General features: G+C 33.1%; 3 protein-coding genes across 3 annotated transcripts; all 3 read right to left on the reverse strand.

Annotated features, from left to right (window-relative positions):
• Window positions 1-2261: 2261 nt before the first annotated feature.
• LOC140047335 (uncharacterized) lies at window positions 2262-13866 on the reverse strand. The gene is made up of 8 exons (XM_072092291.1): window positions 10971-13866; window positions 10819-10859; window positions 8148-8204; window positions 7640-7762; window positions 7094-7176; window positions 4843-4970; window positions 4537-4660; window positions 2262-4122 (listed from the first exon to the last, which is right to left on the reverse strand). Exons 1-8 carry the CDS (start codon window positions 13740-13742, stop codon window positions 4019-4021), a joined length of 3432 nt encoding a protein of 1143 aa, XP_071948392.1. The 5' UTR covers window positions 13743-13866; the 3' UTR covers window positions 2262-4018.
• A 3558-nt stretch (window positions 13867-17424) lies between these two features.
• LOC140047336 (uncharacterized) lies at window positions 17425-18983 on the reverse strand. Its single transcript, XM_072092292.1, has 3 exons — window positions 18557-18983; window positions 18310-18361; window positions 17425-17850 (listed from the first exon to the last, which is right to left on the reverse strand). Exons 1-3 carry the CDS (start codon window positions 18866-18868, stop codon window positions 17606-17608), a joined length of 609 nt encoding a protein of 202 aa, XP_071948393.1. The 5' UTR covers window positions 18869-18983; the 3' UTR covers window positions 17425-17605.
• Window positions 18984-19757: 774 nt separating this feature from the next.
• LOC140047342 (S-crystallin 4-like) lies at window positions 19758-23811 on the reverse strand. Its single transcript, XM_072092298.1, has 5 exons — window positions 23522-23811; window positions 21919-22014; window positions 21554-21666; window positions 21097-21204; window positions 19758-20021 (listed from the first exon to the last, which is right to left on the reverse strand). Exons 1-5 carry the CDS (start codon window positions 23658-23660, stop codon window positions 19911-19913), a joined length of 567 nt encoding a protein of 188 aa, XP_071948399.1. The 5' UTR covers window positions 23661-23811; the 3' UTR covers window positions 19758-19910.
• Window positions 23812-23827: the final 16 nt, after the last annotated feature.

Here is a 23827-nt window from a genome sequence, read left to right on the forward strand (position 1 = left end):
GAAAGTTTGGTATAATAAAGTAGAACATATACGTCACTGTGGAAAATTAAAAAAATTACAAATTTATCTTTGACTGTGTGTTTATTTGCTATTGATTGGCTAAAAGTAGAAAACATTGTGATTGGTTGATGGACCGGAAAAACAAAGAAGACTGTGATTGGACAAAGTTCTATCAACGCCAATAATCACAAAGACAAGACTATTGTATTGAGTGACGTAATTTTAGAAGGACTAACCAAAACCTTTAAGAATTTAATGAATATACTCAATAAATTACCGCAAAAGAATTAGGAAGATATGCTATTTATGTTGTGAAACAAAACAATGAGAAAACAGGAACAATGCAAGGAATTGTTTCTGGCTCAACCAATGCATTAAAGTAAAGAACACACGCGGCACTTTCAACCAAACTGAACGAAAGGTCACAGGTCATATTCAAGAACGCAAGGTAGTTAAAGCCAAAGCTTGCAATCAAAATACATAACATGTGAATTGGACTTTCGGAATGACAAGTCTGGTTTAGAAAGGTGTATACTTGTTATGTACTACTAATAAACATTCAGTAATCTAAGTATAACGTATTGTCTTTATTGAGACACAACAATAAGTAGGCCAACAACAAAAATACTGCAACTATACAAAGGCACACTGCATTTACATATTATACATACAATAAAAAAAAATAAACATTATGCAATTGCATTTAAAGAAGTATAACAATTAAGGTGTTCAACATGAAAGGCATGGAATTAATTTCTGAAGGAAAAAAAATGTGTGTTGCAGGATTCGAACCCAGTGTTCTGCTTTGTGTTCTGTTCAAAAGCTACATTACCACATACCAATGCAACAATATACAATCTAATAGTTTTTGTCTTAAATTAACATTCATAAAAGTGAAACAAAATATACAAATCAATACTAGGTCTAGCAAAACAATATTAAAATTTAATAAATTAATTAATCATAAAGCACCAATTGATTATACGAGTGATTGCAAATTATTTATTAGTAAACAATTTTTTCGGAGGCAACATTTTAAATAAATATACACAGGTCTATTCTGCAATACTTTTAACTACAAATAAAAATTTAATAATTACTACATACAATTTTATTTTTAAGCGGTGCAAATATAGCAAAATATCACATTTATTTTATTCAAATTGAAAGCACATATCGTATATATAAAAATATAATATTCTTCAGTAAAATATTACATATTACAAATGTGTACAAGATACAACTGAAAATTATGAAAAAAACCCCGTATGAATTTAGTTTCAATGTAGAGGTTTATGGGAAACAAAATCTTTACTAAACTATTTATTATATATATAGCTTTTCGTATGAAAACATACTAAAGCGCTACACTATCAAACTTTATGTGACAAAAAAATGTGATATGCCCATATATGGACATGATGATGTCATATCACTACCATATTTGGGCACATTACAGTGTCTAGTTTGAGACAGCGCTTTAGAGAAATATCACCTTGGAGTAGGCCTACCTAATCTAAGATCTATGGATAAACTTCAATTAGGAAAAAATCAAATGTGAAAACACACTACAGTAAATGATGACTTAATCGTCTTGAAGGCACGTGTCTACGCAAGTACATATCCGACTCTAAAGGTAAGCCTGTTATCAAATATTATCCGGTTTGTAAGGAGAGATTTAATTTGATAACATCATTATTATGAATATTAATATTTGATTGGTTTTATGATACTTAAATAAACCATACGTTTATAGATCCTGTCTATAGAAAGAGAGTTAATGTCCGTTATTATTATTCTAATTATCTGATTGGCTTTATATGGTTACTAAGTATATAAAGTATAAATCCTGGTATTACTTTAAACTGGGGATAAGTGTTTGTAAGGTTCAATGACACGTTGTAGATCCTTGTAATAAAGTATTTAAATCCTAACTACCTGTTAACAAATTTGATCTTTATTTGATAAGAGAGTATAGACACGAACCAGTTCGTAGGACCAGGGAAGAGTTAAATAACATAACTCTTCCCTGGTAGGACGTGCTTCAAAATAGAGACCAGTAGTGAAAGCTCCTATAAATAGGCCTAATTTATGACAATGTTTGGCAAATCCTACGTAACCAGCAGGCCAATTATTTCCATATACTTTGTTTGTAGGCCTAAATCTATCTTTTCTTCAGTGACTTACTCTAGGACTGAAAGGGGTGGAGGACTATCTAGAGATCGAAATGAATCTTTTCTCTAATTTTAAGTTTGTTCCTGTTTGTTTTTTTAAATAGGGGCCTAAAATGTGTAAATTGCTAAACATAATGTTGTATCGGTTAGCATTTCATTTGCTTATATTGAAAGGGGTCCAGGTTGGGTGTCAATGCACCTTGATAATGTCTACACAACTGTTCCTAAACGCTTACAATTATAGAAAATATTTTAAATATAGAAACTGAATCTTAATGTTTGACAGAAAGAATGGTGATATTACAATAGCATGATGTGATATACAGCTGAGCTACATTCTCCCGTAAAATAGTCCCAATTTTATCCGCCTACATTAAAAAAAAAAAAAAAATAATAATAATAATATCTTTACACATGATCAATAAGAAATACATACAATACAATAGATATTATTCTTATTGATTATGACGTCATTCGATTGAACTATAGGATAAAAATGTTTTAATATATTGTTTTCTGTTGGAAAATATATATATATATCTATTAATAATTTATTGTCGATCGTTAATGAATTATTGTGTTTTCTGAAAGCTCTGTTTTAATTTACAGCAGAATGTTGAACATCAAGGCATCATAAATGGCACTTAAGCAAAGAAGAAAATTCTCTGAAGTGCGAGGAGGTAGTGTTATTTTGTAAACATTTTGTGGTTGTGAGTGGTTTCTATCAATACAGCCGTCCAATAATATGAAAGATAGTAGGTTGCGGTAGAATAGTATCGATCCATACTTGCTTCTTCCCTGTTCAAATGACTTATGTTCACACAATGGTTTAGATTCTGGGCAAATGAGAACACTGCCGAACACCAAGTTTAGCGGTGAAACAAATATCAATAATATACACGAAGGAATAGTATTTCCGAAAGATTGGAACCTCTTTCTGGCTGTTTTACTGATAAATCATCGCAAATTATATGTAGTTTGATTCACTTTTTACAAAATTGTTTCTTTTTCTTCGCCCTCTTTTCCTTTTCACAGGGATCTACACCAACCAATAACCTTTCGCATTCAATGAGGTGCTCTGAGCCATGTGAGCATTGCAGTAACACTATCAGTTTTGTTGGTACATATACCAAAGGTTTCTCTGAGCAACAAGCACTGCTGTACACTGTATTCTGTCATGTTTTATCATAGGACAACTAATGTGTTCAAGATAGAATATCAAGTGAGCCATGTTATTAAAGTCCTGACATATCCAGACAATTCATCCATCTAAAGTGTTAGAGACTGGAATCACTGCTTTAACTGTGTGTTTTTCATCTTTCCATCACAACCAGTCTACTCCAACTATCAAGATTTCTGAGTCAAGTGAAGGGTGTTTTAGAGGTTACACACACCTAGTGCAACCATAAATGTGATACATAATGTATTAAAACATTGAAAACTATGGGACATGCAAATATTGCTGTAAGCTGAATTATGAGCAACATGAGACTTGGCCAACCAGAAATGTGGTGCCCGTACTGAAGTGTTCTATAAGCTGTATTCGGTTGTCACATATTGTAACGCAGTGTAAGCTGTTTTCTGATGTCTGCTATAGAAATGTGAAGTGGGCAGTATATTCTGATGTTCAAGGTATCTGATCTGATGAGGTACCTGGGTCAACCAGAAATGTGCACATACTAAAGTGCACTGTAAGCTGTATTCTGATGTCACGGTAAGGTATCTGATTTCATATGAGATATTTATATATACACCTGGCGGCATAATCAAATACATGCACACTGAAATACAGTATGCTGTATGTAAGCTAGCTGTATCCAACTTAAGGTATTCAATCACCAGGACTAGGATTTAGCACAACCAGCAATGTGCTCCACATAGCTAGGTGTTAGTAGCTCTGACCCACGTAAGCACTGCTGTACACTGTATTCTGACGTCAAGGTCATATCTAGAAAAAAGAAAACAAAAATCGGCTGGTATTAAGTTTCATATCATAATATTCCAATAAGCTTTGTCAACGGCTTTTAGATGTTAGAACCCTAGTTTGTTTTAACACGATATGACTAACTTCTATTCAGGGGACACAACTATTTAGAGCACATTTTGTTGTGTCTTGAATGTTCACCTATATAGTTTCTTCTGTATAGGTTTTTCACACCTGTTCCGGCACCGGCAAATCAAATCGAACATCAATATTTTCATTTCCAAAAACGCAATCGTTATGCATGAAGACGGAACATTGATGTTAGATTTGATTTGCCGGCGCTGGACTGGAACCGTGCCAGAACAGGTGGAAAGACCCTTTAGCCAGATCAAATGTAATATTGAATTTATGCATCACTATTAGTACTTGTGGTTTTACCTGTTGTTGTCCACTTATCAGTAGCTATATACATGACAGCAGGAATACAGTATTGTGCTATACCTAAGGCATCTGGATCATTAGAGTTTATCATCCATACTGGAAACGTGACACGACTAAAGAACTAATTAGGAAAAAAAAACAAATTTACAAACAAAATAAATTGTTATACTGACAAAATTTCATGCAGGCGAGGGCAAACACAATTATTGGAAGTGCATTTTCTTATGTTGCGTAGGTTGCATTATGTTGCGTTGCTACTGGGAACAAAGCTTTACTAACCTAACTACAAATTGCTACACGTACCTGAGGATATCCAATGAATTTATCCAATGTTTTTAGTTCTTCCTTTGTAATTAAATAAACACATCCTTCAACTGAACTTTCAGGGTTTGCTTCAATGTTGGCAAAAACACCAGCTTCACTATCTGAACCTAAACAAACAATGTAAAATAAATAAATATTCTAGATTATTAATTTAATTCATGTTAAAAAATAACCCTTTTATGAAGTAGCATCAAAGACCAGAAAATACCATAGCCCGTAAGACACCAATCAATGTTGTGATAACTTCTATAACTACCCCAATTCCAAATTGATTTTAACAAGTTTAGTTATGACGGTGTAGGTTTGTCTGTATTTTTGCACAAAGAGAATTGTAACAGCATCAATTATTGATACACAATTCTGCCATAAAAAAAATGTTTATACCATGTAAATTATGAATACCCAAATCAAGGTGAAGACAAAATAAATTTCACACTTGTTGACGAGGAATATGTATATAAACAAATTTTATCATTATCTGACAAAAAGGCTACAGGAACTGATGAAATTCCTGCTAAACTAATAAAATTAGCAATCAACTCAATTGTACAACCCATTACATTTTTAATTAATTTATCTCTAAGAACCAGCGACTTCCCAAGTAAATGGAAAAATGCACGAATATGCCCAATTTTTAAAAATGGCGACCGAAGTGAACCATCTAACTACAGGCCAATTTCTGTACTACCAATTTTATCAAAAATTATTGAACGCGCTGTCTTTGACCAACTCTATCCACAAATCAACCCTAAATTATACAATCAACAATCTGGATTTAGGCCAAATTACTCGACATCATCGGCATTAATAAATATAACTGAAGATTGGATTGACAGTATTGAAAATGGTAAATACATAGGACTAATAATGCTTGATCTCAAAAAAGCTTTCGACACTGTTAATCACCAGATACTAATAAAAAAACTACACAATTTTAATTTTGCTAATCATGTTATCAAATGGTTTGAAAATTATTTAACAAATCGTACACATATTACTAATATTAACAATGTTGATTCGGTAAAGTCTAATAGTGTTTGTGGAATCCCTCAGGGATCAATATTAGGGCCCCTTCTATTTATCATGTATATTAATGATCTACCTAACTCAGTTTCTCATGTAAATGTAAGCATGTACGCAGATGACACTGCGTTATATTATGCATCTAAAGACATACACGATATAATAAGCAAAGTAAATACTGATCTAAAACATGTACAACTATGGTTAGCAAGTAACAAATTAAGTCTAAACATTAAAAAGACTGAATATATGATTTTAGGAACACATCAAAAATTAAATGAATTGATTAACATGGATATTAATATTAATATAGACGGTACAAAACTTGAAAAGGTAAATAACTGTAAACATTTAGGTGTTATTATCGATGAAAATTTAAAATGGCATAAACAAATAGATCAGGTGAAAAATAAAGTAATATCAGGTCTGTACTATCTAAAAAAATGCAGCAATATTTTCCCTCAAAATATTCAATCATTAATGTACAAATCTATCATAGCCCACCATTTTGACTACTGCAATGTAGTATGGGGTCGTTGTAACCAAACCCTCAAATATAAACTCCAAGTACTCCAAAATAGAGCGGCTAAAATAATTACACATACATCTAGGTATGACTCTAGCTCACAGGCGCTCAAAGATTTAAATTGGCCTAATTTAGAAGAAAAACAATATTACAACGAAGCAGTCACAATGTATAAAATAATGAATAACTTGACACCATCCTACTTAAGAAACAGATTCTATGAACGCAAACAAACATATAATACTAGATCAAAAGATATTCTAAGTTTACATAAGGCAAACACTGAGTATAAAAAGAAAAGTTTCTCGTATTCTGGCGCAAAGCTATGGAATAGTTTAAATGCTATAAACTCAAATGCAATTACAGCTCCTAATATACATATATTTAAAAAAATGATAAATGACCAAAGATAAAATATACTTGAAACTCTATATTTTTTCATGAAATCTTTTTTTTGTTTTTTTGTTGTTGTTGTTGTTGTTGTTTTTGTACTGTAATTGATAACTTGTGTAATAGTATAAATAGTTTTGTAGTAAGTAACGGCCTTGTGAAAAACACCAATATGGTGATTCAAGTGTTGCATCCGTTTTTAAATAAAGTTGTTATTATTATTATATATTATTATTATAAAGTTTATACAGGATTTTTTAAAATAGAAGTATAATGCAAATTAATATTTACCTTTCTTATTGAACTTTATTTGAAATCCAAATAAGAGTCCCCATAGGCGCTGCACATCTTTTCTTCCTATGTACAGTGACACTCTAAAAATTTACAATAAGATTTTCTTAAGTAAAAATGATGTACAGAAGAGAAAACTAATTGATTGGGGTTAGGAAAATGCAATGCAAAAAAGATACAAATCGTACAATAAATAAGAATTAAAAAAACAATTTTTTTTAATAGATTTTATGAACTTTAAAACTGAAAATAATATCAACTCTGCTTGCTGATTAAAATAAAGCCTTACCAAAACTTAGTTGTACTGTAAGTAGAACAACTATTAAATTGACACATGTTTGACCTAAGTGTACTCTGGTTAAACAAGGGGTTGGTTAAAATGTATATTTCTCCTCTTGTTTGTTTCACGGGAAGGTGTCCCCTAACCGGGATGTCCCCTGAAGAAGTTCTACTGTCTTGTACAGTATATATGTACTTACAGTGTTTGTTTCATTGTATTAACAAAAATGAACCTAACACTCATCACTGTTCTTCCTATTCACTCACCTATTTTTGTTCATATTTTCTCCATATGAAAAGTAGTACACATGACCTGGTGGTGGCCGGGCATTGATACGAAAAGAAACTGGCGGTATTGGAGCAACTAAAGGCGCTTCTTCAACCTTTGACCTGAAGGAATAACAAAAAGACTATGTTTGTATTCTGGTTTGCCCACTTTGACGATGTAATTTTACCGAAACATTCAGTTGAATTATGCCAAGGTTAGGCAAACCTGGCTCCCTGATGCAAAAGTACTTTGAAGTAGTAACATTATCAGTATGTTTGCCTTTTTATTCTTTTACAGACATACGATATTAATGAATTATTCAAGCTGCTGTTTCCACTATTTAGTAGTAGAGTAACAGTGTTTAGAAATTAGGTACATTTTCATATTAATAATGGTTGATTATTTGTGTGTATATTTATTTATTTTATTTATTTATTTTATTTATTTATGATAATTACCGCCACTAACAGGTTTGATACAAACAAAGCCAGGACTGTTCTACTGTACCTTGGTTTTGATAGCTGTTTACTACTTGCTACAACAGACAACGTATTTGGCTCGTCTCTGTGAGGAAAGAAAAGAGTTTTAATTTATACAAAAAAAGAGATAAATTTGCATATTTTACAAAATTTAAAACGTTACACAATTGAATTTCAATGTTGTGTAAATCTTGAGTTGTTTACCTTTTATATCTTGTCCACATTGTGACGGTACATCGTAAACACATCCTTGAATATATCTGGCATTATGCTATTTACTTTGAACCGCGACAATGATTAAAATTAAAAGCTAATATGGGAGAGTGTTGCTTGATATAAATAATGTACATTGGAAACGAAAAGTATTGCAGTCAAAACACATTTGCTGCCAACCAAACTATGAAATGATATGAATCTTAGACAGCTCAACTTCTTAAATACTAGTTATAAAAACTTATGTCTACTTTCACTCGATATTATTTTAAAATGCTTTACTGTACATAGTAAAATTATAGTAGTATCCTTCACAAGAACTTATGTCCATGAATCATTTTTCAAGGTGCTTTGTATATAATAATTTTAAGTATAGTTTATAGTCTGTCACAAGACTTGCGTCCACTGTCAAAAAGTAGTATTGAGGTCTTATGAAAAGACGGGACCCAAAATTATCTATTGATAGCCTGCTATACAGTTGTATGGTCAATATTGATGACATATAAAGGTCATTTGAAAGACAATAAGGCACTCAAATAGATAGGAACAAACTATATGACATGAAATTAAATTGTTATGGTTATATGAGCTTAAGACAACATTAAAAACGTACACTACCATACTGGATAAATATCCTTTATACATAATTTGTTTGAATCAAATCAGTGTACACAACTCAGGAATGTAGAAAAATAAAAGAGTACTAAAAAATGTTTCACAATTTGAGACCAAAACTAAAACTAACTCCTGACTTTCATATTCCAAATAAAAATATTGTCAATTGCTAAAAGTATAGCAAGTTAATTTCTGCAAAATTAAAGGATATTTATATCTTTCATTTCGCGTTCCTTTCAGTACTTGTGGAAATTTGTTTACAAGGGTTTATTATTTAGCATTTTTCTGTCCAATGAATGGACACTATCTAATTAGTCAATACATGATGACCTCTCTTTGACCTGATCGGTCTAAAGGTCTAAAAAAACATTTTTTAGCAACAAATTGCTGTTCTAAAATAGCTGAATGACTAATGGGGAAACAACATAACATTTAACCAATTTGACTGACAGTGCTAATATTCTATATACGAGTGATATTTAGTTAGAAAAAAAGAATCTTTCTAAAAAGTGCATTCTAAAATTCAATACAAGTTGATACTCACAAATTAACACATGCTAGATTAAAACAAAAATTCTAATCCAAATAAAAATAATTAATTGCTTTCTGAAAATTTTACAACTTGAAAAATAAATTTGTAAAAAAGATTAAGAAATATACAACCTCACTAAGAATACCATTGATAAAATCATGAGATAAACTCGAATCGTCTTCTTATAATGAATACACGACTAGAATAATCCATTATTAATTGAGGGTATATATATACCATAGTACTGTACTGTAATTCAAATAGAAAACAAACCACCTTTTCGAAATACACAGACTATTCTACTTATTCTACAGTCAAAGATTTTTAATTTGAGTTTAAAATCGACAACTTGTGATAATTTATTGCTTCAGTACGGAAGCAACTAACTGCTCTTTATGCAGCTTTTGTGACTCCATGGGGCAATCAATCTATGCTAAAGTCCATCAGTAATTATTCTTTCTAATAATGGAATATTCGAATTGTTTACGCATCATTATTTTTTCTTCTCCTTCAGTTATATTTGTCAAACAGCAGGTGGTAATATTTCCTGTTGTTTTTGCTGTGTTTTTTTTGTTGGCTTAAATGATATGAACTTTTAAGTCACATCTAAGATGTGTAATACCTGCACTGAATTTGGGCTAATCATTTAAACTAACAGTCATTTACAACGTTGATCTACCTGGACAAAATAAAGCCCAGTACATTTACACTAAAATGCCAAAATATAGGAATAATTTGAAAAGACACGGCAATTGTACACATGATAAATCAAACTTTACACGCTTCATTGCACACGTTGACCAAATGCATCCTCACTTCAAGAGCTGAATTGATTTGAGCATTTATTACTACAATAAAGATTTTTGGTAATTTATCAAGGTTTCCAGCCAAATTAAAAATAAAAATCGTCCTTCCATAGAGTTAATAATACCTAAGTATGTACATGATTAATATGCAGTATAAACACTCTTGAAAAATACACTTTATTAATTAAGGAATTTAGGTATGTAAATATTTACATCTTGGCTGTCATAAAACATTAACTTTTGAGTAAACATCATGAACTGGTTGTTATTGCACAGAAATTCTAAATGTCAAACAATAGTGTGTAATAGTTCTTTGGTAACTAACTATTTTATGTAAAATTAAATTGCCTAAAAATAAATATAACAAGAGAAAGTTCAATATTTAGTTGCCATTTTGTTTACTATGATAATCTAAGCAATATAAAATATGAATATAAAAATAAATTATGAGCAATGCCATTAGTCTAAAAATAAAGGTCTTAACAATATAATTTAAAATAAATTTGAAGTATTGATATTTTGTTTGTACTCACCCACCATTCAATGAAGTGCATAAATTATTTACATTGACTTGCTAAAAATAAAAAGAAATATAAAATGATTAATAAGTTGTGTAAGAGAATAAATCAATAAAAAAAAGCAATATGAGGGAATAGTGCACAAAATATAAAACAAAATTCCTCACCAAGTCGTGTGAGATTGAGTCTTCTAACTCTGTATTTGCAGATAGAGAAGTCTCTTTGGACTCGTTGCAATTTCCAACATTGTCTAACAGTGAGTGATGATTTGTCTGTTGAACTATCTGGCTTTTACCCAAAACGTTCTTTAAATTCTCATTATGAAAATGGCCATCAACTATGTTCCCAAAAGACATATCTTCTCGACTAGTGACATTATTGTTGTACTGATTCCTATACATCATTACAAGATCATTGGCAACATCTGTCATCTGCAAATCTTCTCTTGGGCTCCAACATTCTTTTGCCGATGCCATCACTTCAAGACTTTTCTGAGAGCGTGATGTATTTGATCCACTATACCCACTGTCAATCCTGCTACATGACTGGAAATCTTTTGAAATTTTAGAACTTGGGCATACACAAGTGTCCTCATCAAGACCACATATGCCACAAAATAAAACACTATCATCAATCTCTGGTATATCATCGTATTCTATATCTACATCAGACATGATGTCTTGAGTAGAAAGAGTACCTATAAACTTTTCATCAGATTCATTTACTGGTTCTGACGAACTAGTTTGTTTGGTAGTATCAGACTGTTGTGAACTCCAGTTACTTTGATCACTATAATCGTGGTTAGGATTACCATTATGTTCTTGAGTTCCGCCATCAGGTCTTTGAGAACCATCAGTGCCACCATTAGGTCTTTGGCAATCATCAGTGCCACTATCTGGTGTTTGTGAATCTGTACCACCAGGGCTGTTTGAATCGTTGCCACCATTATGGTCGTTAGAACTATTACCAGGTTCTTGCAAACCAGAACCACCACTAGATCCTGGTGAATCATCATCATTTTTGTCGTCTTCCTTTCCATCATCTTTATCACCTGCATATACGGCTTCTTCTTTTTCCTCATCATCCTCTTCCAGTTCATCCTCGTTATTTTGGTTAACACTATCAGAAATTTTTCCAACATCTTTTGTGAAGAGATCTGCAGAAAATGTGTTGGAATCAGTTGGAATGTCTGAAGCTTCACTATTGCAATTTTCTCCTGAAAGCTCATCTAAAAGAGTTCCTTTATTAGCACACGGCACACCTACTTTATGTTCTGTTGATTCTGGAATCACAAATTGCACATTTTTTACATGATGTCTATTTGACCCTTTCACACTATTAGGAGATGTTTTATCATTATTCTGATTCACAGCTTTAAAATGAACATTATTGTTATTACTTGAACTTTGTTCTTGAAATTCATTTGATTGAAAAGTATCCAACGATTTTTCGTATTTCACTTCTGGTAAACATTCATATATATTATCATTTTTATCTCTAACCTCTTCATCAACCATATCACTTTCTTTTAAAGGTATGCTGGTTTCAGTTTTAGAAGGAATAAACACAGAATTGCTTGTTTTGGAATCTTCCAAAATAAGACCAGTCATTTGCACATTTGAATTTTCAAAAGAAGATTCATTTGAATAATGTGCACTTTCATTATTTGAATTGTCCACTGAATTGGAGTCTTTGATCTCATTGTTGGAATTATTGATGAAATTAGAGTCTTCAAATCCATTATTGAAATTCTCCACCAAATTGGAGTCGTTGATCTTATTGTTAGGATCTTCCACCAAATTGGAGTCTTTGGTCTCATTGTTGGGATTCTCCATCGAATTGGAGTCTTCAATTCCATTATTGAAATTCTCCACCAAATTGGAGTCTTTGATCTCATTGTTGTTATTTGTTGTGGATCCATCTATTACTAACTCTCTTATATTACTTTTCAGTTCTTCAGTGGCTTTTAGGTCATTTCTGTTACATTTTATACTTTGCTCTGGACTTAAAATAGTGTCGCCAGTTATGATATTTTGGAAATTATTTTCAGATTTGGTACTAACAAGTGTAATAGATTCAGTTTTGTTTCCATTTAAATCATTTGACTCTTTGTTAGTTGATGTGATTTGTTCTTCCAAATTATTTTCATTACTACCTTCAACAGGCGGACTTGTTCTATCCTGGCAAATGTCTTCCAACGATGCATTAACCCGATTTGTAATGTCTACTTTTATCTCTATAGATGGAGTGTTTGGTATTTCTGATTTATCTATTCCTGATTGTCTAAGATTGTTAGCATCACTTTCTATTAAGAAGTTATCTGTGACATCCTTTAAAATATTTGAAGACACTTCTTCAACAAATGACATCGTCTCAGATTTCTTGGACGTTTCTACAGCCTCATTAATGACAGGGTCTGCTATTTCAGGATTGTTGTTATTTTTAGTAAACTTATCATCCAAAGATAAATCACTGTCATCAGTTTCTGGTGCTGGAGTTCCTTCTTCCTCCTCTTTCAGAAGCTTCTCCAAATGTTCCTTTGCTACTGCTTCAAGAATATTTGGCTGGTCTGGTGCTGCTGCAGTTCTTTCAGCATAAACATCAAACGCTTCATCATCAAAGAAGTTTTGTTGTTCTGATGGCATTTGTACTCTCTCAAGACGGTTTCCACTCCAAACAAGTTCACTGAAGATGTTTTCGTCTGTTGCTTTTGAGGTTTTTAAAATTGATTTTTGAGTGGTAAATGAAACTTTGTCTTTGATTGGTTTTCGTCGATTTTTACCCTTTGTTAAAGCAGAATCAATCATGCCCGCAGCACCATCCATGAGTACATCACTGAAGCTAGATCTACTGTCACCAGCTGATCTATCCAGAAGCTTTGAAAGAGTTTTCTTGTTTGGTGAATGGATTGACATATACTGCATCAGATTTTCTTCCATTTCTAAGTCTGTTGGGATGGATATCTGGTCTAAAAATTGGTTGTATTCATTGCTGCTGCTGATGTTGTCACTCACATCACTTTGAACAATCTTGTCCAATTCGGAGAGCGAATCATTGATTTCTGTTTGACTGTAAATAAATAAAATGCAGTTAATCTATTGACAATTATATACTTAAGTGGGTCTTTCAATACACAATAATTACATCTATTTCTGTGCACTTTATTGCAAAAGTAAAGGGTTACTCCGATGTCCTGGTCCATCTTAGCTGATGAGGACAGATGAATGAGTGCCATTTGGTGGCAGCTATAAGACACGAAGGGACCCTTTGTGGAGAAGGAAGTTTCTGTAAGACTTTCCCACTACACCTGCTATAAGACACAGATTATTTCCCCAACATATAAACTAGATGTTTCACTTACAAAGTAAATATATTGAAGTCATCCTGCCGGTCTTCGGACAAATTTGAAGCGATCGATGTCTGATGAACTGACTCTCTTGTTTCTGGTCGCTCGTTAAATACTTCGGGTGGAAGCATATCCAGAAGTTGCTGCTTGCGCATTTGCAACTGAAGTTGGGTTGGGCTTTGAAGCTTTCTTTCAGGTTGGATGCCAGCACATTGATCTAATCTTGGTCCTGCTGGTGTGAATGCATGAAGTGGCTTAAGTCTGCAAAAACAAAACCGAGCACATACTACATTAGTTTGGATTATATATATCTTTTTAAGAAAATGGTTAGGAATTATTGTTAACCTTCTCATGTTAATATACAATAGAAACACACCTTGCTTTGCGTAATCGGCCACTGTGTTTATTTCTGACGACGTCTCTCTCAGCTGCTAATGATTTTGACACAACACTTATAGCATTTGCAGTTTGCATTTTTAAATCAAAGTCTGGTGCTGGAAATCTTTCCTATAGTAAAAAACAAACAAATTTAAGCGAACAAAAATTCTAGTATGAATTGAGGTTTAACTTGCACTACAGTAGGATGAGTTCACATGGACAATAAAAGAGTGGTCTCATAGCGATCTTAAAATGCCTTTACTTGATAATGGGTCTTTATTTAGAGGTAAACCTGTATAATACATACTGGTAATGGTTCTGAACTATCTGCATGCTTGAATGGATAGTGAACTTGTTGGTTAGGGTAGACACAGGATGACTGAATTGCAGTGGCAGATGGCACTAGTCTTGGTTTCCTGTCAGGAGTGTTAGAAGATGGCCAAAACTTGTTACCCATTGACCAAAGGTTTGGTGGACCAGTGATAAAGCTTGGATTCCTGATGAAACAACGAAAGAGCGTTTATTATATTGTACATACTGTAGTTACATTTTCTCTGTTTTTCCCAAACATTACATTGTTCGGTACAACAAGTAAAACATATCCAAACATCATTACAAAATTGACTTGGTTTTGTTTGTTACTTTCTCAAGGTTTATTACTTAACTAACCAAAACTAAATTGAACAGAAAATGGATTTTAACAGAATTGTTAAACACACAACTTTTGAACATAGAACTGTTAAACACAGAACTGCTGAACACAGAACTAACTTTTGAACACAGAGCTGTTGAACTTAGAACTGTTGAACACAGAACTGTTGAACACAGAGCTGTTAAACACAGAACTTTTAAACACAGAGCTGTTGAACACAGAACTGTTTGAATAACAGCAAGACATTGACAGTACCAAATGAGACATAATGAACAAAATGTAATCAAGAAAAAAAATTAGTGGATTGGTTGTCATGTGTAATTATTTAAAAAGGAACAGTAACAACAAAACAACAAACACAGACATCTTTTCCTTAAAGAAGATGTAATTGGTTATATGATATGTTCAGGCTCTGCTAAGTTAGTGCATGCTCTAAATAGTGAATTAATGAGGTACATTCATTTAATCAAAAGAAACAATTATGAGATATTATGTTAAACGGTTTTCAAGCAATTTCTAAAGTTTAGTAATATTACACAGACTAACGAATTATAAACATAATTTACAGTAGTAGGATTGGGAAATATCAGAACTTATCCGCAGTACTGGAAAAAGCTAAGAAAGTTACATGCACAGTTAGCTGAGATACATGTTGGTACACAAATCCCCTAATTTAATGTATGTACTGTTAGCTATAAAGCTTTGTCTACACTATCAAACTAGTGTGATATGATGTCATTGTGTCCATATCAGAGCACATCACATTTTTTGTCAGTGTTAGTGAGACAGAGCTCTTAAAGTTAAAGATGTATTGTCCCTTGAAACACAAAAAAATGACGGTCAAAATATTCTAAATTTAAAATGGCCATATCAAAGTAATATTAAAGTTATTCACTTTAAGTCGAAAATTTGAGGCAAAAACAACAAGTTTACGTAATTAACAGTTAAATTAATTTGATTACATTTCATCTGGAAAATCTCACGAGCGAAAGTAAACAAAGATTTCAAACCACGAGTAAGCATTATGCATGATGCTAATCAGGATTGTTTACAACTCGTTGCGGGTGAGAAGGTGTTTTCACACAGATGGTGAGGAAGTTTTATGATTATACATACAGAGTAGTCAAACAAGCGCGTTGCATTATGAATATGTTTTGATCGAAAACTTTGACTGGAAGTCAAAGTTATTTTTTGAACCAAAAAACGTCCGTATTTCGGTTAAATTATTTTTTTTTCAACTCATTTTTGGTGAAAGTTAATAACTATCATGATACTTCAAAATGACAAACTTTGTTTCGAAATATTAAACAAAATTTTTTTTTGGAATTACTCAAAGGAACAATACATCTTTAAGTATTACAGATTAGTACTATAGATGTTGTGACAGATTTTATTTCCCATTTCTGCCACAGTTACCAAATTATGAAATTGAAACTAGTTGACTGTGAATATGCCAGCCCCATATTGGTTTTTTGTGCAAATAAACTTTCCTTAGTAAAGTAGTGATCTGTTAATAATACAATAAAAATATAAAATACATTGTTACATATAATGTTATCACATGCATATTTTTTAGTATTGCTACAGTAATATTCTATTTTCACAAACGACATTTGATAACGACACCACAGTAGTTTTAGTACCATGTTAATAAATAAATACACTGCAAACCCAGAGTTAGAACAGAATCTTGACAAGAGCTTAAACTGACTGATTCATCCAATTTCCACGGTTACCACCATGTGGTCGTCCGCTCCTGGTAGACCTGTAGGTGAATGATGAATTAACGAATGAAGTGCTAATTTTAAATTTGATCAGCCAGCTTATTATAATGCGTTATCAACAATACGACTATTTCTACTGTCTGTATGTACAGAGTATTGACAGTGTGCTTGATCAATAGCCCATCAAGAGCAGTTGTTCACATGAAGGCCTAATTTGCAAGCTTACGACCAATTTTAACCTTGAGTTGTTTGCACATGCAATTAAAATCTATTGGAAAAAGATGAAAATTAACCAAATTTCCACACACACACTTTGGGAGGAACTGAAAGATAAGAACCACAATATAATTTTACAACCCAATAAGAAAGAAATCAAATAATATAACAAACACTACAAAACACAAACAGCAATTTATGTCATTCTAATTCATTGTACATGTCATGCAAAACCTCATAAAAGTGCAAGGTATAGTGGGCTTACAGTGTATACCAATGAAAAGAAGGAAGTCGAGGTGCAAATTTTTCCTGTAAATTGCCTCCATATTCATGGAGAAGATTGGGCTTACAAGCATCATCGGACAAGCATGAAAATGGTGCTAAGAAAAATTAAGTTATTGATACCGTACACCATTACACAACATAATGCAAGTTGCCAAAACTTTTCCCTGATAAATGAAGCGCTTTGGCGAGTATAAGTGAATCTTAATAACCATTTTCCCCTTCACTAATTAATTGGTGGGTAGAAAAACAATTAACATCTTCGTACTTATGGGTGTAAAATGAATAGAAGTCGAATGGAGTTGTCCTCGATGAACATCTAGATGCGAGCTTTGGTGTGCGTGAGCGCCGTAGTTGACTGGATTGGTTTCTAGACATTGTTTGCTCCATCCTCATTGGTCGGGCAGATGTGTGATGACTGCTGGCTGGCGATTCTTGAGGGTCTAAATCTGAGAAATAATTATTGTAAAGGTGATAAATTTAACCCTTTCACTGCATGTACCTGCATTACACCATTTAGTCTTTCATATTTTGTTCTTAAATAAATATTACAAACATAGGTGGGACTAATGCTACACAGTGAAAGGGTTAATATAAATCAGATTTGATATTGGTTTTAAACAACCACGTGTACTCAGACGTAACGCAAAGACGTAAGTACAATGCAAGTAATTTGACCAATCATGATGCGATGGATCATAAATCATTCATGTCACACATGTTCAAACTATGTTGCTGCTTATTTTAGTGGTCACAAATCTTTAAACTTGGAATTATAGGAAAAGAAAAGAGTACTGGCAATTAAAATGTGTGTTTAATGGTTTAAGATTTTTGTGATGGTAAGAATGACAAACTTGTGCTTGTTCACATGATTAACTATTATTAGCATCTTCCGTGTTTATACTTACCGACGACAATTTTATCTGGTGACACGGTATTGACACTAAGAAATGGTGATGCCTATTAAAGAAAAATATTTTAGAAACAGAAAGCAAAAACAAATTTAAATTGAAAAAACTCTTTATTTCTAGCCGACGTGATATATTGACACTACAGTTTTATATGTACTTGTCAGTACAGGTTTTAAGCACACACAGATGGGTCCACTAATCTAAAGCAGCATGATTCAATACAATTAATATAACTTTTTTTTACCTCCCAAGGTCGTCGACGCCTGGCCCTTGAACGAATAACTGTTCTGTCTTCATTCTGAAAGGTGTCTTCATTCGACTGAATATCTTGTTCTTTCACTGGAGGTCTTGGTTGTAAGACAGCTTTCCTACTGCTAGGCCTAAGGTTAGACCGATGCCCACCCGAATTCACCCGCTTCCTGGAGGGGGAAGACCTACCATTGCTGCGTTGCGATTTCTTGCGACTGGGCCTAACTGGTGATACCTCTTTCCAAGAAACTTTATTAACACTTACACCTGACCCAGAGTATGTTGGGATATCCTGAACGGCAGCCATTGTATTTTACGGTTTGATTTTTAGATTAATATTCATTATTATATTGTCTGGAATGTTTTTTTGTCTTTTTCTAAAACCAGACACAAACAAACTCAGGCATGACAAACTTTACTAAGCAATCAATCAACAAGTTAAAGAGAAGTGCATGCTTGAATAACGATGTCAGACGTGCTTAATATCAATACGCATTATTATACTGTAATGATAAATTAAAATAACAAAGTAGAAATAAGGATATATATAAACAATTCTATTTAAGATTTTATAAAATTAGGTAGGCCTATAAGACAATAGTATTTCTATTAATAAAAATTGCTAGAAAAACAACATTCACTTACGTATTGAAATCTACTTTATTTCGGTTTAAGCGGATGCTTAGTTTGTCTTGTGTTGTAAACCGGTCGGTACGGTAACTAAGTACTCTGTACTCAACGCCAAACAAATACATTTACTACAGGGGGCGCTATAACACTTTTCATATACATCATACGCGCGCCAGTTGAATTTTTCATGATTTAAATAATAGTTATAGCCATTTCAGGTTTGTTTCAAATGAAAATTTAAATTAAAAGTTCAAGCTATTGACAAAAATTATTCGTTTTTGGACAAATTATTATTATAAATATTGACTCTGCTGTATGGAGAATAATTTTCTCATAAGGGCTAGCGGATACTTTTAATCTTTAATAACAAATCATCGACGACGGTGATATGATGATGATGATGATGATTACAATGCAATAACGGATCTAACACATCACAATCTCATCATCTAAATCTGACAAATATGAATAACGAATGGGTAACCAAAAAAAGACAAATGATTTACTTTAATTTGATTTATTCAAATTGAATCATTAAAATATCGATCAATAGGCATATAGGCCTACTGTAAAATACCCAACCCTTTTCTGACGAGATGAGTTACGAAATAACAATATTATTATTGTTGCGGACAACGATTTCATAATAGTATTCAAGTATTTTCAATATATTGTCTTAGGCCTGGTCTCAACCCATTTTGCAATCTTCTCATCGGCCCCTACACGCTCCAGCAAGGCATTAGTAGGGGATATTTATCAAGGACATTTGGCTCCACAGCTTTTACATTATCTGCAAATGTGGTGAAAAATGCGATGTCGGCCAATGTTAACTGTAATGAAAAATAAATGATCAATATTACAGTTATGAAATGGCGCTAATTACTCTAAGTTATGCGTGATTGATTTCAGAATAACGTAATGTATAGCGGTATAAATACGTAGCAAGCTGGGTACGCATTTTTATTGCTGGTAAACGGTAAATTGGTGAATGTTATGCACTTAATTGTAACAGACATTGGTATAAATAAATTAATCTAACTTATGTTGTTACTTTGTACTTGTGCGTGAGAATTATGTAAGTTTGTGCGCATAGAGCTGTACCTCTATGGTTTGTGCGCATAGAGATAATACCTCTATGGTTTGTGCGCATGTATGTAATATCTCTATGGTTTGTGCGCATAGAAATAATACCGCTATGGTTTGTTCGCATAGAGATAGTACCTCTCTATGGTTTGTGCGCAAAGAGATAGTACCTCTATGGTTTGTGTGCATAGAGATAATACCTCTATGGTTTGTGCGCATAGAGATAATACCGCTATGGTTTGTTCGCATAGAGATAGTACCTCTCTATGGTTTGTTCGCATAGAGATAGTACCTCTATGGCTTGTTCGCAAAGAGATAGTACCTCTATGGTTTGTGTGCATAGAGATAATACCTCTATGGTTTGTGCGCATTGAGATAGTACCACTATGGTTTGTTCGCATAGAGATAGTACCTCTCTATGGTTTGTTCGCATAGAGATAGTACCTCTATGGCTTGTTCGCAGAGAGATAATACCTCTATGGTTTGTGTGCATAGAGATAATCTCTATGGTTTATGCGCATTGAGATAGTACCACTATGGTTTGCGCTCTTTTTATCGGATCTGAGAATTAAAAAGAGGCTCTTCGTATTCCCTAAGTATCACCGAGTCATTGAGCGAATACCAGATTCTTCATAAATAAGCATCCCTATTCAATCAGATATTATGACTATAAAAGCCCCCGTGGTCCGTAGCTGCTGATATAAAAGAGACCAGTAATTCCAATTTGTTTGGAATGACAATCCAACAATGATACTGCATTATTATCCTTCCAAGAGTTTTCCATCATAAACCCATACACACACAAAAAAAAACACAACTTACACCTTTTCCAACTAAGTAGCCATTGCCGCCATTGTTTTGTTTTAAACTCGCTTCCATGGCATCACCGTAGATTTCAACTTTATCCAAAACGTTTTTCAATGTTTCTGCCTAAACAAAATAATTATTTATATTTGTATCTTGAAAGATGTATTACCCCAAAAACATGATTAATGATTGGGTAGAGCCTAGCACCTTCGGACTAATAGTGTTAGTCAGGATCGATTGTCAGACAATCGGGCCAATGGACGATCGGGCTAATTCCAACTCGTTTTACAGAATGGGCAGAGCCTAGCCCCTTCGGACATATCATACAGATGTAAGGTGTCAGGATCGATTTTCAGACAATCGGGCCCATCGACGATCGGGCCAATTATTCCTCCTGGGCAGAGCCTAGTGTGCAAATATATATAGCAAAATAGTGTTTGTGATAGCATCAAGTTCCAGATGGTCCTCTTACCTTTGCGTCCTCCTTTGCTAACAGATACTTATAGAACAAATCCATAATATCAGTTAAAGCATTGGTTATAGTGTCAACCTGTGTGTTTTCCTTATTGTCTTTACCATATAGATCTAAATTAGTAACATATAATGTAAGAAAAGACAAAATCATGTTATTAACCAAAACCGATGTTTAAATATTCGTAATCAATGTCGATCAATGAAAGTTGAAAATCGTTCGTTAATATTTTGTTACACTTATGACGAAAATAATCACTCATCATCAATGTCAACATTACTCCGCTGATCGTCATTATCTTCAACAATTCCTTCACCATCAGTATAAAATGTATAATGTGATGTAGCATAAAACACATGTCTTACTAAATTCACGGGCTAAGTAATTTGCGATAGCAGCTGACATCGATATAGATGTTCCATCAGAGAGTGTCAGGAACGGTAATACTCCGAATGGCGTACCTTATAAATAAAATAATAAATATATTGCGTCAATAATCATTGATTAAAAAGGTGTGATGTTATCTAAGTAGTATTATAAAACGTTCTTCCTACTTTTGGACGCAACGCAATGACGTAACTGCATTTCAAGTATTTTGCTGTGTTGTATCAGTGGGAACCAAGTTTAAAACTAAAAATGCGCTCAAATTATAACCGCAGGAAAAAATGTTTTAATAGAGTAAATGTTTTGAAAAGGGAATTTCAGACACGCTGGCCTTCTTTGTATAACTTTTTAAGTGAGTCTAATGTAAACGTTGATATTTTTTTCAATAGTTATTCTTTTTTAAATAATCGTGCTCAATAGGCTAATTTTTTACTATTTACTTATTTATTCAAGTTTGCCTCATATAGAGTATTTATTGTATCTGTTATCTGTTTCATACCTTTAACTGGCAACTTTCGTTGCTGTTGGGTTTGATGAAATAAAATAAATAAATGATATTAAAATATGTTACTTTCTAAAAAAATAATATTAGGCCTAGCTATTATGCTTTTAAAACAACCGCTTTTCTGCTATTTTTTCCGAGTGTAACAAAGACGATTCTATCGTTAGTAAAATACAAAACAGATTAAGAAAATTGTCAGTTTATTGTGATTTTTGTAATTGTTGCCACTGAAGTGACATGGCGTTAACATCAAACGTCTGGGTCATGTAATTTTGTTTGAATTTGCTTATCCTTGCCTCCTTATATATTTCCGCCTCACTTGTTTTTGTTACCTATGTTTAAATGTATTTCGATTCGATTGGTGGCTAAATAAAGAAAGAATGAATGAATGTTGAGATGGTTCATCTAGATAAATAATAATGAGACGATCGTGCGATTACACTAGACCAATTTACCTTAGTAGGACTACTAGTATAATACTCTGGCATAGGCCTACGCCTATCATTTTTGTCGGAATTTATTCTACAAGAAAAAGTAGTAAAAATGATAGTAAAATAATAAGGTAAATGTCATTGTCATAACAAAGCCTAGATTAACAAGGTCAGTGTCACCCACTACTATTGTTTCCTTTTAGAATGTTTTTGTGGTACAAGGCTACAAACAACCATAGGAAATAATTCTTGATTCGCTGTAATCCACCAGTCAGTCATTCTTAAGAAAATTAAATAAACTCAGTATGATCACATTTAGCATAATGGGTGTAGATGAGGGTTTAGAATGGAATTTGAGGGCTAAACTTTGAAACTTGCGACACGTACAGCAGACACCCGGATAACCATGGGAGTGGTGGTCAGAAATGTATAATTTCAATTACATATAAAATTACCACTACAGTATGCTTAATAATTGAGGCCATGGAGGGCCCATAATAAATCCAGAGCAAAAAGCCTACCATACATGTCCGATTAATTGTATATCATTTTAACTTAGGCCCTATTTGCTACAAATCAGTATTTATTTTAATTGAGCAAAATTCACATTTATCATCTTGCCGACCTTAGATTACTGTATTTCATACTTACTGCCTTTAACCTGCGCCCAATCCTCGGACCAGGCACTTTCAACCCGTATGTCTTCATATTGAACGCCTGCAACTGCAAATAATAGCCTAGCATTCTCCGCTCGACCTCTTCCAGCAAAGTAAGTGAGTTTATAAGACATGTTGAGAAATCAGTTGCTAATTAACAACGGTAGTGAATGGTACAATGATTGCAACAACTGAATAGACTTGGCCAGCACAGATCTATATAGTAATCTGTGCGCGAACAATAAATGACGTAGCGTTTTGGAAGATTCCCGGATGTTATCGATTTTAATGATTATAGAAT

Source organism: Antedon mediterranea, chromosome 4, assembly GCF_964355755.1.
Source record: "Antedon mediterranea chromosome 4, ecAntMedi1.1, whole genome shotgun sequence".
NCBI classification, from domain to species: Eukaryota; Metazoa; Echinodermata; class Crinoidea; order Comatulida; family Antedonidae; genus Antedon; species Antedon mediterranea.